The sequence below is a fragment of the Falco rusticolus genome, chromosome 2 (genome assembly GCF_015220075.1).
Source record: "Falco rusticolus isolate bFalRus1 chromosome 2, bFalRus1.pri, whole genome shotgun sequence".
In the NCBI taxonomy this organism is placed as follows: domain Eukaryota; kingdom Metazoa; phylum Chordata; class Aves; order Falconiformes; family Falconidae; genus Falco; species Falco rusticolus.
The window spans coordinates 64,669,389-64,685,821 of NC_051188.1; the positions used below are offsets into that span (position 1 = coordinate 64,669,389).

General features: G+C 46.4%; 1 protein-coding gene across 1 annotated transcript; it reads left to right on the forward strand.

Annotated features, from left to right (window-relative positions):
* Window positions 1-5,486: 5,486 nt before the first annotated feature.
* PROZ (protein Z, vitamin K dependent plasma glycoprotein) lies at window positions 5,487-16,375 on the forward strand. The gene is made up of 8 exons (XM_037375840.1): window positions 5,487-5,645; window positions 7,261-7,412; window positions 8,899-8,923; window positions 11,875-11,988; window positions 13,400-13,531; window positions 14,799-14,884; window positions 14,964-15,087; window positions 15,620-16,375. The coding sequence occupies exons 1-8, from the start codon at window positions 5,579-5,581 to the stop codon at window positions 16,129-16,131; spliced, it is 1,212 nt and encodes a 403-aa protein (XP_037231737.1). The 5' UTR covers window positions 5,487-5,578; the 3' UTR covers window positions 16,132-16,375.
* Window positions 16,376-16,433: the final 58 nt, after the last annotated feature.

Consider the following 16,433-nt stretch of genomic DNA (forward strand, 5'->3'; position numbering starts at 1 on the left):
ACTCCACTTTGAGCCAGGAAAAAGGTCTGTCTCGACACGTTTCCTGCTGTGGTGGCTCCCACCACCTCTGAACGAAAGATGCCTTTGACAGAAAATACTCATGAGAATGTCTACTTAAAGAAAATTGCTTGAATCTCAGCTAGCTGTTCAGGATTTCTCTGTACATGTGGTTTTGTGCTTTATGTTTCTTCTCTCTCTTTGCAGACTGTTCTACCAGCAGATGAGTGAGGTGGATGGTTTTGTGGGGGAACAGTTCTGAATGAGTATTTTATACTTTCTGGAGCTCAGTGCGTTAACCAGTCTAAAGACTTATGTGTCGTTGTTGGTAAGTGCTTCTCATTTTGCCCTTTACTACAAAAATTTTAACATTTCCCATGTTCTAGTCTCCATATGCAAGACACTGAACTCTGCAAGAGCTTTTTCTTACTCCTGTTATCTCTCACTGCCTCATCTTGTCTCTTGACTGACAGTGAAATACATGTTCAACTTTGTTGAATGGACAATTTCTTTAAGCTTGGCTTGGCCTAGTGTAGCTTGTATATGATAGAAGCCAAGTGTAAACTGGGAAGGTATGCAAGCAAGTAAGGTTGAGCTGGTGTAGTTAAACTGATCTAACATTACACCTTTATTCAATTTCCTGTGTTGGCCAAACCTTGAAGAATTCCATATGCCTCATTCAGATGTTAGCAATAACTGTTTTGACAGCGTGTAGATAGTAGTCTGTCAGAGGTTGTGTCTACAGAGATCATAGAATCATCAGATGGTTTGGGTTGGAAGGGACCTTCAAAGATCACCTAGTGCAACCCCACCTGCCATGGGCAGTGACATCTTCCACTAGATCAAGTCGCTCAAAACCCTATCCAGCCTGGCCTTGAACACTTCCAGGGATGAGGCAGACATCAGAGTAGTTCCAAGGTGGCTTTTGTTTTCACTGCCAGGCTGTCAGGAGACTTGCACAACCTTGTGGCTAGGCTCAAGTCCTTGTTGTGAGTGCAGCATCCATGGCAGAGAATCAGGGCTCCCCAGGATTACATTCCTCCCCCTGCTTGCTCTCCCAGGATTTTCTGCAGTCTGTAACCCAACCAGAAGGACAGTGCTGATGCTCCTCCAAAATGGCTGCAAGTTCCTCCACCTTTTAGAAATGGTGATGTACTTGATGTACTTCGGCTTTGGCAAGAAAAACGTTTCTGCAGGTGGTGAACAGAACTGGCTGGTGACAGTCCAGGTGTTTAGCTGAATTATAATCCATTTTAACTGCACTAAGCATTAACTCTTTGCAGAGTATGTGCTTCCTCTCTGCTGGCTGAGCAAAGCTCAGCTGACGTTTTTGTAGCTTCTGTACACACAAAGACCTGTGCTGCTTATAAGCATGCATGCTGATAACTATGCTTTGTATGAGGAGTGTACATCAGGCAAGTAAATGGGATTAGCTTGTGTCACTCATTGCTGGCTCTTGAGCAAGACTACCCATGACCATAGTCCCCTGTTTTGGACCAGCTGGTGTCTAGCTGGGGCTGAGGGATGCATTCCCATTTTGTTGCTCCTAAACAGTTGTCTGCAAAGGAGCATTTCTTCTTCAGTTTAAGAAGCTCTCCCTTGTTCATGAATCTGCTGCTTCCACTTTCATATTCTCTATACAAAGACTAGCCTAAAGCTCCACAACTTATTTGTCCCCAAAATCAGCCCTCTGACAGAGGACATAGTAAAACCTGGCCTCTGCCCTCTCCCTCTCTTTAGAGCTGACAGTGATTGCTGTGATTCACCTGCAGCTACACCAGCGCTGTTCCCAACGGGAAGGGAGAGACCAGGCAGGCAGGGAGCAGCAGGGCCCGGTCCCCTCCTCTACACATCCCTCAGGTGTAGGGATGGTGCTTTGGGGACCCATCGATACACAAGGCACAGAGAAGTTTTTGTCGTTGGTTTGTTGGGCAGGAGACAAGTCACCTGCATGGAAAATGATGACATTGAGGACAAGGAGGTGGCTTGCTCTAGCCTTGGGAGGTTTAGCAAAAGGGGTGACAGGGCCATGAGGTTCAGCAGCATTTTGTCTGCTGCCCTGTGCCACATGGGGGTGGACAGGCATTGCCCACGGGGGGCTGCAGTGGGGCTGCAAGCACATCAGTCAGTCATGCCTGCTCCTACTTCCTCGCCCTGCCAGCCCGGACTTAGGGTAACCTGCAGCACAGAGGAAGCCAGTGGGGTTTTGAGGACCATGCCACAGAAAAAATGGGGCAAGAGGGGAGACAGAAGCCAGAAACTTGCCTGGTCCACCTGCAGCGCAGTTGGCTCAGAGTAGAGGGGCTTGGAGGGCCCCTGTTATCAACTCACTTCCAGAAAGTCGAGCATTGCCAGGTCACTAACCACCAACTTATACATCTCTCTGCACATGAGAGAAAACACATCCTTCCATTTTCTTCTGCCCTTGTGCTCCCAGAGCTGTGGTCTGGCAACAGGCACACAGGACCAGGGTGGGAGGCACTGTACAAGGCAACACTGGAGGGGTCTGCTCCTTGTGGGCCCAGTCCCTGTCCCTCCTCCTCCTCCCAGCTCTGCAGCAGCAAGCAGCTGTGGGCTTTGCCTTATCCCAGGGCTTCCAGCTCCCCATTGAGGGATGATGCAAAGAGAAGAGGCTGCAGAGAGGTAAGGTGGAGGAGAGGGGAGGCTGGAGCTGTTTCTGTGAGCCTGCACCTCCTGCCATGGGGCAGGTGCACCACAGTCCACTTCACCTTGAACCACCTTAAGTGTCCAGGACTCACAATTAATGGTTGTGACTGCACGCTGCTCAGTGAGAGGACACCCCCAGGGAGAAATGTGGCTGCAAGCCCAGCCATCAGCTTTCATTATTTGCTTCATGCGGAGGTAACATTTTCTGGAAAATAATTGTTGTCCCTTTTTGCTAGCTGAGGTGTTTCCAAAAAGCATGTGACAAGAGTTACTCGGGACGGCTGCCCTCAGCCGCCCCTGTTGCAGCAGGGCTGATGGCCAGCCAGGGTCTGCAGCACGAGGTGGGTGGCGTTGGCATGTCCCCATCACTGTCCCACCACTATCCGTGGCAGCTGGCCTGCCAACTTGCTTCCCCTGGCTGGCTGCACTGCTGCGGGGGGGGGGGGGGGTGTGTGTGACGATGGGACTTTCATGGGAACCAGCTGCTAAAGCAGGAACAACTAACTCAGTTACTCCAACCTGAGGAACTGCAGATTTTGTATCTGACACGGCGTGCAGGCTTCAAGCGGGACATAATGCTTCAGAGGGGCTACAGGCAGGGTGCCAGACTCCTTAATGAAACACGTTTCCATGTGCTCACTGTGGTAATTAAAGGAATGGAAAAAGAAATCCCAGTAACTCTTCATAAAGAAAGATGTGAGGAAAGGACTGCCCTTTTAAAACCCTCTCTTTATGCAATTTTCCACAGCAATATGAAAATTAAAATGTAAAGCCTGTTGCATTGATATCAATACAGAAAAAGCAAAGTCAGTGCCTTCACGTACTTAGTACACTGTGGCTCATTCCCAAGGACACAGCTGCTCAGTCAAGGAATAGTTTTTAAAAAAAAAAAAACAACACACAGTAAGGAAAAAAAATGGCTATGTAAACAAAGACCTGATGAAAATACAGCTTCTGAAGGTCTGTGTTGTTAATACTAACCTAATCTGAATAGTTACCATAGATCTACAAGGGGTCCTTAATTTACATAGATTTGCAAAATGTAAACAGCTTGTTTTAAAAAAAATAAATCCGCAGATCTGCATTTTTGTGCTGGATTCTGCAAAGTCCTGTACTGACATCAAGTGGTGAAACATTTTTCACGCCAAAGGGAGCCAGACTCGCAGTACTGCATACGCATGCATATGCATGGGGCGATGCTCGTTATCACGGGAAGGTAAAAGGTAGGTAGACCCAGGCTGCAGGGCGGCTGCAGCAGCATCATTGCTGGCAGGAGCTCCCATGGGGATGGACAGCCAGAGGAGTATGGAAAAGCAACGCAGTCACCGCCGTGTGAGGCAAGAAGGGCGAGGTGAGCCTCCACTGCAGCTCCGGGTACCCAAGGTGCTGGCTGAGCCCCCCAGCACCCACTAGATGTGACCACTGGCAACAGTGCCCCCGTTCCCCAGCCAAGAAGCCCCCTGCTGGGACAGGTACAATGGGGTTTGGTGGCCTCAGGGGACTAAGGAGAGCAAAGAGAGCTCATTTACTACAGAAAGCTCAACACACGGCTAACCAGAGAGGATGGAAGGCTATACCAGTTCTGCAGAAATATCAGGGAGAGAACAATAAATACGTAAGGTTCTGAACTGTCTGTGAATAATACCAAGCTCGATATTACAAGGGTTTTAAATTTGAGTGAACTTCTGGAACAACACCCCTGCAGAGACTGTCAGGAAAACCCTCCCATCGTACGATTCCAATCTGGAGGTTAATTATTTGCTGAAGGCATCAGGGTCTGTGATGTGAGCTGTAACATCAGCCCCGGGCTGCTAGGAACTGGTCTTGGTGAGGCGCGTGGTTTGCTTCACTCACCTGCTCCGGTACTCCCTGCAGCTAGTTTTGAAAGCTGCCATTGATGGAAAGTGAAGTTTAATTTGGGGCTTTATGCATAAATGCTCAGATCAATTATGCCTCGTTAAAAGAACTGCATACTCAAATAATAGCTGCGTATTTATGACATTAAAACACAGAATGGTCTCTACTTAATCTAACTCAGATTAAGAAAAACACTTTTCCTCTCACCAGTTGCTGCTCTGCCTGTAGAAACAACTTCTGCCTGTCCCAGGAGCTGCCTGTGCTGGGAGTGAAAAAACCCTCCCTGCAGCATCCTTGCCATTGCACTCCCTTGAGTTCATCCTTCCTCTTGCCCCAGGCTAGGCAGGAGGGCCGCCCCGGCCGCTGGGTGCATGGCACAGCAGCCCAGGGAGGTGCTCTGGTCCTCGCTGTACTTACACCTCCTTGCACGGACTCTGCGTGTTGTGAGACCAGCAGCCTGAAGTCAGGAAGACTTTCCCATGCTCTCCTTCACAGCTGGGCAGTACAAACCCGACAGTGAAAAAGAAAAATGCCGTATCTATTCAGATACACCCCTATGGGGGAAATCGCACGCTTTGGTTGCTTTGTTGCTCCGAAAGCTGATAGGATTTGACCAGTGCAGCTAAGCCTTGGGAAGTGTTTTGTGGGGACAATGGATGAAAGAGCCACGCCATAAAATGGATCCCTGTAGTCATCATCCGGCTTGTGCAAAGGGTGCAAAGAAATGTCTTTACTGTTGATCTCTCCCTGTTTTGCGTTATGGTAAGAGAAGGCCAGGGGGTGGAGGAACACCCACACCTCGGTGGAGCTGGCAAACCTGCTCCACCTTCAGCCAGTGCACCACGAGATGGGGAACTGCTGCACCACTGACCAGGGTTTTTTTAAGGGTGGTTTTTTTTATTTTTTTCATGTGTTGACATTGAGGCCAGGCTTTGCCCTTAGAGGTTTTGTTTTTTGCCTGAGCAGCTGGACTTTAAACTTCCACACCTCTCATGTAGCCATTTCCCTCACCAGCAGCAGGAATGCAGGCAGGCGGCCGTTAGGCTCAGAGGGTAACATGGCAAGGTGCTCTTGGACAATATTGTTTCTTCTCCCTGCCCTTTTCCTTCAGGCAGAGCAGACAGGTATGGCCTTTGTTTTGTTGCAGCTTTAATTCTGATTTGTGCTCCTGCTCCTCTAAAAGCCCCAGTAATTTTTTACCTTGTCTCGTGTTTACTTTGTAGCACAGGGTGACATCACTGAAAACCATCTGTTCCTTATTTTCCTTACATTTCTCCTGTTAATTTCATATAGCTAAGTAAAAACTGCATGAAGTTACTGAGGCAATGTAATGTTGAAGTGCCATCATTTACACCGGGGTAATATTTCACCTTTTCTTATCATTCTTAATGAGTGCCCCAGATATTAAAGAGAATTTTGTTTTATATTTCTAGTTGTTGCTGAAATAAAGAGTCCTATGAAAGATGCATGCTTGTTATAGCTTGAAGAAATGTATGTTTCTGCACTAATCCTTCACGGTTTGTCAAAAATAAGGAGGAGCTGGGCAAGGAAGAAAAAGAGGGTGACTGCTTCAGAAGGTCAAAACACCCCTGGCAGCAGCCGATGCGCGCTGCCAGTTATGCTGGATGCATTGGAACCACTTCATGGCAGAAATGTGCACTGGGGTGCCAGATAACACTTTAAAATGCAAAACACAGTCATGAAGCTTTTTCATTTTTCTTTTTTCATATCACATGCAAGCCTGTTGCTTATCGGATACCCTTCAAAAGCATAACTAAGCATTTGCATGCAGTTTCAGAAGAATTTCATTATTGCTGTCACTTTTTCCAGTTCTAATATTATTATTTCAACCTTTGTGCCTAGCAGTGCTGGGCCCCCAAACGCTGTATAAAACAAACAACAAAAAAAATCCCCAAACCCCAAACAACAGTCCCTGGCCCAACGTGTTTACTTTCCAAGCGCAAGCGAACCGACGAACATGTGCTGACACACACAGCCACGTGCTGCTTCATGACAAAGGCAACAGGCTCCAGCACAGCACAGCTACCCAGCTGGCAGGCAGTTCTTGTTGCAGGCATCATTGCAAAGAGTAGTCTTCAGATCTGATAGCTGTCATGGTTTTGATCTCTCCTCCTCTTTACTCAAATCAAAAAGATGATGGTGTCTTCCACATAAAGAACAGTATATGATATAGCCCTCAACTTTGAGGGGTAGCTTTTATTTATTCTCCTTAAGAAACATTTGTTTGAGAACTCAGCCATGTTACAGCTTTGCTTCTCAGCAAAAACAACCCCGTGACCTAAGACTGAAAGGCATCAGTTTGGATCCATCATCATAAATTAATACAAATCATTTTCACTTCTGATGAGTCTGAAAGCCCTGTGCAGTCTTAGGAAATAGCTTCTGCCTTTATGATACTGCTTTTTCCCTTTCCCTGGCCATGCCACAGCAATGCTGCTCTGTGTGTCTCGTGCAGGAAGAAAATGCATCGGGAAGGGCTGCAGATTGTCCCTGCTTGACAGCAAGTCAGGCACTTCCCAAAAGTAAAAGGTCACCACTCCTCAGTTGAGTTTGGGCTGAGGAAGCAGGGCTCTTTCAGTATGTAAGTTTAATGTGGCTGAAACCCCGAATCAGCCAAAGGGGTTTCTCCCTAGAACGAGGATGTAAAAGTATATAAGGAAATGAATTTAAGTACTTATGGTAGAGTTTTGTCATACAACGTTCCAGTGTTTATATCAGCTAACGACGCAAACAACATTATCAAGAGACAGAGGCGTGCCAGTTCCCTACTTTTGGAGGAGGTCCTCCAAGGCAGCTTGGAAAGGGAATGCCTTGAAGAGAGATGTACGCATGAAGAAGCGAGAGAAGTATTTGAAAATGATGAAATGCTCGTAAGTACTTTGTTTTCCTGCATACATAATAAAAATTACTGCCTTGGTCCTTTACTATCAAATACAGCTCCACAGCCTGCTTCATTTGTTTGAGTTTCTCTCCATGGGAAATCTTTGCACTTTCCACCTCAGCAGGTAGAAAGCAGGTGTCTTCAGCCATCAGAATGGAAATGCAGAGGTCAGATCTGACACTTTTAAAGTCCCTGCCTGAAAGTGACGTGTCCTGTAGCCTGTGTTGTGAAAGTGTATGGCTCTTGTCCCTTCCTGACCACACAAGAAATACAGCTTCAGCATCCCCTAGGGACCAGGAGGGTGGAGGGGATGTTAGGACGGAGGGAAGCAATGCACCAGCAGGTAGTGGGACCTATAGGAAGAGGCTCACTTAGCTGGTGGCTGCAGATGCCCTCATGGAAGAAGCCCTGCTGCCACGTCCAGCTGGATGCTGTGCTCTTTAATAAGTATCTGGCCGGAGACCGTGCTTGCAGGGAAAGCAGCAGCAACAGCCATAGGGCTGCCCGTGGGTGGTCCTGGTGCTTTGGGGACAGTGGGGAGAGGTGTCCCCACATGGAAAACAGCGGCAGAGCTGGCTGACAAATGCAGGGAAAAGCGAGGCACATGGTGCTGGTGACCTGCAGCTCTGCTCTGTGCTGACCCAGCTGCCTCCAGCAGCATCTGCTGTGGGCCAAGTGGGATGGGATGGGACAGGATGGGGTTGCTTCCCAGGCCACTGCCTGCTGAGGAGACAATGGCCAGGCATTTCTTTTCCGGGAAGCCCTACTGCTAAAGGATCAGCTGTTCCTCTCTGGGGATCTAAAGTGTTTGTTTTCCTTTATAGCTTCTTAAGAAACTGTAAAGGAATTGTAAAGGAATGAAGCTGGTTTAATTAACAATATATAGCTGTGGGCTGGCTTCAGGGGCGATGGGTTGGCTGGTGTGGATAATGTGCAGCTGTGGCTGGTTCCTGCTAAGTAGTTAAATAGCTCTAAGGGGTATATGGAAGAGGAGCCCTGGATGAAAAGAGACCTGGAAGAAGCAGAGAGAGGAGAGTGCCCTGGAGGTAGGAGAGACAAGGAGAAGGATGCAGCAGAAGCAAGAAGCAGGGTGGACTGGCCTGAAGTGTATGAAGGAAACAGCACACAGTAGATGAACTGTTGAAACCTTGTGGGGGATTGGTGGCTGTGCTGGGGCAAGGCGTGGGGACTACTTATTGAAGTTAACCTGGTATGGGATGGTAAAAGCCTTGCTGCGGCTGCCTGGTTTTGAGAGTGCTGCAACAAGAAACAATAAAATAAGCAGGATGCAAACGCTCTCCCATCTCAGTCAAATTTTGCTGGCAGGGCAGAACTTGCAGATGGGCAGCTGTGCAAATGCTATGCCATAGTATATATTCTCTCATATTTTGTTTTATCAAAATATTCATGGAAGGTGATACTATCTGAAAGTTAAAGTCTGATTTCCCTTTTTTTCTTTCTCTTTGTTTTTCCAGAAAATGTTTTGGGATGCCTACTACGGTAAGCTGGCCTCTTGATTTCTCTCCTTCATAGCACTGTCATGTTATGAACATCATGATACAGTCTAGTGCTGAATTTCTGAGAGTTTTTAGTAGTTTACAAGGAACAGCCAGTCACTATTAGTCATGTCTATAGTAAAGCAGGAGAAAGTCTTGATGTGAAAGCATTAAAAAAATTAATAAATAGAAAAAAATGTGTAAGACTGCAAAGGGAATGAAAGTTGAAGGTGAGACGTTATCATAGTAAATAGGCTATTTCTTCTCCTGAACTTAAGGCTGTTCTGGCACAACCTGGGGCCTGAGAAAGCCTGCTTTGCTGATACAATAGAGCAACACAGCTATACCAGTAAAACCTCCCAAATACAAACCTACCACCTCAATGTGAGTGAGAAAAATGGGTGTTAAAAGCTACTGGGCTGTCTGCAAACTCTAGATGCTGGCAGTCGTCATCCCTTGGCAGCTGTCAAGGCAAGAAACAAATCTGTAAAAGCTGAGAGGCTGATGTAACTAGATGCCTCCGGAACAAGGAGCCTGGGGAAACAGCTTATGGTGACTATGCCCTATTCCCTCCATTTTTCTGCATACCTCATCCTAAGTTTTTCTCTTGCTTTCAACTTTTATTAATGTCTAATCTTTGTTTTAGATAGTGGGTATGAAGGTGGCAAAACCAGTGGTTAGTATTAATTTTCTGCAGGGGCCACTAAAACGCTGAGTCCAGGGAACCATTACATAGGAGAATCCCATCAGTCATATAAATGTTACGAGGAATGACGCTAAATATCTGGCCTTTCATTACTTCTGTGAGGGTGGGATTAACTTCTCCTAATTTCAGTCAGTTTGTACTAAGCATGTCGTGCAGGCTTCCTCTCTAGTCTATGAAGAGAGAAGGGCAACCAGTGGAGAATGGTCCATCCAAACAAGCTTAGCCATAGTTAGGATGCGTCACTGGCTTTGGCCTCAGGGGTGGCTTCCTTGCTGTATTTAAATGCCATTGTGTCCTGTCTTCTTCCTACAGAACAGCAGCATGTTTCCTTCTCTGTGATGTCTTTTCTAACATTTTGAAGAGCATTGCTGTGCATTTCCATGGCTTCTTTCCTCCTCACTAAACAAACAAAACCAATTTTTCTATCCTGTCTTCCAAAAATCTCATTGCCTGGACATCTGGTATCCATGTTGCTGTTGTCCCGTAGCCCAAGGTAGGCAAATCTGTGTAGTAAGGGAGGCCTGGGGAGAAGGGCTGAGCACCCACCCAGCTGCTGGCTCATCCTTTGGCTCTGTTTGTACTGCTCCACCTTGGTCTCATCAAGCTAAAGCTGACATAGCAGCATCTTGCTGTAGTGTGGATGTATGCTGTCAGGGCACTTGGCCTGAAGTCACGCTTGTCCCTGACACTCTCTTACTAACAGTATAAACTTAGCTGTTGAGAATTTCTCTTTAAACAGTTTTGCAAGCAGTTTTGTGCATGCCTCATAGCAGTCTGTTTTCTGAGCTCACTTAATGCCTGAGGCATTTCTGTTCTATGATGTTCACTGATTCCCCGCTAGGTCCCTTATCCTATAATACAATTAGATTTAATTGGTTTGGATTATTCATGAAAAATACATGGTGGTTGTTACTTACCACCTTCTTATTTTGCTGGATGCTTACAAACAGTTTGTTTAATCTTTCCAGTAACTTTTATATTATATATTTTATAATTATTAATATATTATATAAATCAATAACATTATATAAATTAATGAAATACGTAAATCAGCATGATTTATGTATAATTCCTTGAATCTTCTCTTTCCTACTTTAATAAAGCTAGGGGCTAGGTTTACTTTTTTCCCCAGTCTTGCAGAACCTCACCAGACCCCAGACATTTTCTGAGACTTCCCTACCTATATTTGAGTATGAATTTCAGAGGCTTGAGACCATCTAACTTGCTCCAGGTTGTAAGTGTAGCCCTTCCCTAGCTCCAACTACTCACTGCTGCTGCTGGATGTCTTCGCCCCTCAACTCTGCCTGCTCAGCTGTGCTGATGACACACACACACACACACCAAGCCCACCCAAAAACCCTCCCAGGAGAGCAAAAGTGTGCCAGGGTACGCTGGTGGCATCTGACTGCAGGTGGGCTGAAGGTGGTAACTACTTTAAGCCAGCATTTTAGTACAGCTAACACTCAAAAACAGATGTGCCCATCTGAGCAGATGGTGGTTTGTGGTTTTTTCCAAGTAGTAGGCAGAGTTTTCACCTTTCCATCCCCGATATCCATTATGGCAACCTGCAGACTGAAGTTAACCTCTCCAATGAAGTTTTAAATTTTAAAAAGGTTGGAGAGCATGTCCCAGGTTAGGTTTTTCTGGTTTGCTCACTGATTGATCAGGTCTACGATAAGCAGTTATTTGGAGAATGTTTTCAAACTCTTTTGGAGTCTTTCCACTGGGTAGCTTGAAGGGAAGCTGGCAGCTCTGCATGGTGCTTCACCCATAGTGAGGACATCCTCTGGTTTGCTGGAAAGACTAAGCTTGCTAGTGTCTGAGCAGCTGTACAATAACTGTATAAATGTGTAAAAGCCAGATTTCCTCCTATTTTGATGTTGCTTGCTGTATAATTTTGACATCAGCTTTTTTACCCAGTGCATATCAACCTAACACGGGAGACCTAAAACACACGTCTCGCATGACATTTGTAACAAGCGCATGGACTGTAACTCTGCTTTTCCCTGAAGCACAGCATCTGTCCTCCAGAAGCAGGCTCTGCCTCTGGGCACCTCCCAGCCTCTGCCAGGGGCTGCGGGAGCACCTCTGGAACTGGAGACTCAGGCTAGAATCCCTCCCAAGGAGCGGCTCAGTGAGACACAGCCTGTTTCCTTCCAAACTGCTTTTCACTACATGCTGGGAAGGGGGCTGCATAATTTGGGTCAGCAGTGGTGGTGACTTGTCCCTCTCCTGTGGCATTTCTCCAGGTGGCAGGAGGTGCTCATCCAGCCCCTGCCAGCACAACAGTGTGTGTGAGGACAGCATTCGTGGCTACACCTGCACCTGTGCCGAGGGCTATGAGGGAGAGAACTGTGCTTTCGGTAAGGCATTGCTCTACCTTCTAAGCCCTGTCTCCCGCTGTCGTAGGCGGTCCCCAGGGAACGACACACAGCTCTCCCATTACGGCCAGTTATCATATTTTAGGTTAAAACACAGCTCTTGGCAGAGCAGGGGTGATGTGTGCTGCCTGTCTATTGAAATATTATGGCATCCCAAGGTTACGCAGGCTGCCTCTTCTCCCTGAGCTTCCCTCCTCTGGGGACGCAGCAAAAGAGCCGAAGCTAGTCCCCATCACGGGTGGGCTCCAAAGGCAGCCCTGCCACTGCCACCTGCATTCTCCAGTTGCTTGTCCTGCTGTGGTCCCAGGTGGCACATGGCCTGAAGAACCAGGGCTGCAGTGCCAGGGTGGCTTCCCACACACACCTGTGAGACAGTCCCTCAGGACAGAGGGACTCCAGGAAAAAAAAACCCACTTCTCAGTATAAAAGGCATAAAACAAAATGGATGCTTTCTGGCACTTAAACCACCCTGGGCCAGATACTACATTTTTATATCTGCCCAGGTTCTACTTTCCAGCCCTTACCGCAGCAATTTTTGCTGGCTCAGAAGTCCCCTTGGGTGGGAGATGCCCTGGCTGCCACAGGGCAGGGTCATTTGCTGTATAAGGGGGGGTGACTGTGACCAGCTTCTTGGGGAGTACAGAAGATGATACAGCTCGGACCAGTGCTGGGAACTGGATCTGCTCAGCCTCAGCCATAGAGAGCCACGTTATGTGAGGTTTTTTGCTACTTCTCCACCTGTGAGCTAGATCCACCATCAAATGGCTGTTCCTCTTGTTGCTTTGCGTTTGCCTAAGTGTGTGTTCAGCTATGGAAAGTTGACCAAGCATGTTTCAAAGGTGATTAATAGCCTGTTTCTTTTTTTTATCTTTGGCAGCTGTTAATTTTAAGTTTCTTAGCACAAGTATGAGAATTAACAGCTATGCATTTGTTTTTGCTGAAAAATGGGAAGCTTTAGCCACCCTCTTCCTCAAGCAATACCTGCCGTCTTAACATGTGCAGCAGTTTCCCCTGCTGCAGATAGGCAGTGTTTAAGGGAGCAGGAAGAAAACCCATGGCATCCTTCCACATGTTTGCATGGAAGGTCTAGTTTGACCCATGGCTAATGCTCCCCAAAACCTAGAGGTGCAGACAGTCTGATGCAGGGATGTGCTGGGTGAGCACGGTTTGTAACGAGACTGTAGATGATGCAAAAACTCAGCTGTCTCCAATTTCTGCTTAACAAGAGGAGAAACAATGTGGGGGGGGGGGAACGCCACCAAGCCAGAGTCCCTACCCACCTCCACACAAAGCAAGTGAAAATCAAGTGCTTAGTAAAGAGGAGAGAAGCCACGCAGGAGTACTCCAGCTGAACTCCAGTCCCCAGTGCTTTTCCTCCACTTGTTCTGTTTAGCTAAAAACGAATGTCATCACCACCCAAAGGAAGGATGTCACCACTTCTGCTACCCGGGAAGCAATTCCTACCGTTGTTCCTGTGCTGATGGCTATGAGCTTGGGAAGGATAAAAAACAGTGCATCGCATTAGGTAGGTGTGAGCATGGAGGTACAGGGGGCACATGCTCAGTGCTGGGGTGGGTAGGCCACTGTCTGATAACCAGATGCGATCAGCTTGCTTTGAGCCTTAAGTGATGAGGTTACTGACCTTCCACACAGGGCAGAAAGAGGAGGCAGCTAGGGGCCACCACCCAAGAAACCAAAGCCGTAGTGAAAGAAGTGATATTTGATCTGAACACTTAAACACAGGTCTGCAGAGAGGACTGCTCACAGGATCACTCATGAGCCAGGTTTACCACTCCTACGCTTGGTAAAGAGTAACTCTGCTGAAGACCTGTCTGTTTGGGAATGAGGTTCAGTTGATTCCCATCAGGCACCTGATGGCCTGATAAATGAAGGGCAATGTTTGCTGCCATATTCATTAGTTTGAAGCAATAGCCGCCTTCAGTATTTCAATCTCACACCAGGTATCTCATTCAATCCCATCCCTTTATAAACCAGGTCTACCAAAAATGCAGTTGTACACTTAGACCCTTGCAGACCCTTGAGCAAGTAGGGCAGCCCAATAGGAGTTCAGCTGTAAACCCACACCTTGGTGACGAAGGCTTGATGTCCACACTCCGTGCACGTTTCAGGTGGGCTTTACTTCAGACTAGGTCTAGTTTGGTCCTGTGGACTAAGCACCCACTAGCTATGAGAGTACATCATGTGTGCTCCTGAAGGGTATGTTCTGTTTTAGCTTTACCTGAACACAATCCAGTTTGTGTGACCCAAGACCATCCCACAAGGTAAACAGAAAGCATGATAAATGCAGATAACTAGGAGAATCCACTTGAAAAGTATGCATGCTGTCTGAACCAGAACAGAAAGGCATACATGTCCCTAGAGTAACATCTTCACAAGGAAAACCCAGGATTTACCTTGTTCACATTGGGCCACAGCTGTCAGGTATTTGGCACAATTCAGATACAGGATACAAAGATGAGGAAGCAAACTGTGCTGGTGGTTGGCTGGAGAGGAAGCTTAGTTTCATTAGTGACAGACACAGTGAAATCTGGTAATTGCAAGTCTCATGCAATGACCCAAAACGTTCAGCACAATCACCAAGCTATCAGACTACAGATGTCAAATAAATTATTCCCATTTTCCCCAGCTGAGAAATTGTCCTTGTTCTTCATGCAAAATTGAAACCCTGAAGTGAAGGTAGAAGCAATAAGGTATTTGCAGGTATTAGCTGTTTTGTAACAATACAGCATGAGGTTTTGATTATTTTTTTCCTTTTTTAATTCATTTGCTAGATCAATGTGCATGTGGCAGACTTCAAGACAGTGATAATCTGATAAGTAAAACCAGGAAGAAACATGATGAGCGATTTCCTTGGCAGGTATTTCTGGCAATTCATGAAACCCATCGCTCAACCGCGTACAGACAGTGCTACCCATTGTTTTTTTGCATTTCCTTAGGTCCTCCTGCTAAATTCTGAAGGGAAGGGCTTCTGTGGAGGAGTGCTGCTAAAAAGTAACTTTGTATTGACTACGGCAGAGTGTGCCCTTCTGCACAGCCATTTTGAAATCAGGGTTGGTGCTGGTAGGTGATCAAACACATTTTCTCTTGATGCAGCACATCTTGGTATTGACAAGGTAATTTTTTTAAAAAAAGCTTACTGAAATTTTTGCTGCATAAAAACAGTTAAAGGAAGCAAATCCACTGTAGTCTCATTTCAGCACCTAAGTATCTTGAGCTAGATCTGCAGCTGCCCCATACTTCCCTACAAGCCAAGCAGAGAGACAACTGACTCTCAAACAACTCAGAACTCGGCACCTAGGAATAAGCTAAACCAGGTGGACTTAGAGGTGGCTTTTGTTTCATGCCAAAATTCACTACTTTTGTTGGGTATTTGTCCTTCCCACTTAAACTATGCATGCTTCTACCCAGCATGGAACAGCTGTCAGCGTAACATTCCCAGTTTACCTTTACTGCAGCAGTTTTGAGAAATGGTGCTTTTAGTTTCTCTCATGCATGTACTTCTCAGCATGATTAGACAGGTGTCGGTTTGCATGCAGTTTTCAGGTCTCTGATAAATTAGTGCTAAAAGCAGTGAAATATCATTGTTTCACAGGGTCTAAAGGAACAAGTGGAATTGAGAAGATAATGCAAGTTAGCGAGAAACACATACACATCCGGTATGATGAAGACACTGGTGAGAACAACATTGCGCTACTACAACTCCAAGAACATGTGGAGTGCAACAACCACCAGCTTCCCGTATGCGCTCCTGAAAGAGACTTTGCAGAACATGTTTTAATTCCAGAGCTGGCTGGTACAGTCAGTGGCTGGAGAATGGAAGGTGATGAACTCCAAGGTGATGAGTTGCAGGTTTCATACCTTCCTGCAGAGGACTGCAAACAAATCCTCAACATAAGCCTCACAAACAGGCAATTTTGTGGACACCTTCAGGAGGCCACAGACAAGCAACTGGCCGGAGGAAGCTTTTTAGCTACTGAGTATAAGGGCACTTGGTTTCTGACTGGGATATTGGGGTCCTGGCCACTAGAAGACACGGACCAGGAAACATTTCTCTTCACCAACACCGCGAGGTATATGATATGGTTTAAACAAAAAATGAAGTAAAACACAAACACAACCAACCCTCCAGCACCAATCTCTACCAATCACTGCAAGGGAACATTTGGATGCAGTCAGTACACCCATCTGAGACTCTGTGATGATTTGCAGCAATGGAAGTAGCAATGATATGTATATAACTCCCATTTGTACAGAAAAGCCCATCTGTCTTTCCTTCTGCTGACACATGATACTGTGAAACATCATCATGTGGTAAACCTAGTTATTTTACTAAAAACTGGCTGAACTTAAGTTTCCTAGAACTATTAATCCTAAAATTCAGAAAGCACTGATGTCTTCCCTGCAAT

Excerpts from the sequence above, each read along its gene's own strand:
- PROZ (XM_037375840.1), top strand. The coding sequence starts at position 5,579 with ATGGCAAGGTGCTCTTGGACAATATTGTTTCTTCTCCCTGCCCTTTTC. Across the intron at positions 14,885-14,963 it reads ATGAGCGATTTCCTTGGCAG|GTCCTCCTGCTAAATTCTGA; the intron begins GTATTTCTGGCA and ends GCATTTCCTTAG. Across the intron at positions 15,088-15,619 it reads TGAAATCAGGGTTGGTGCTG|GGTCTAAAGGAACAAGTGGA; the intron begins GTAGGTGATCAA and ends ATTGTTTCACAG.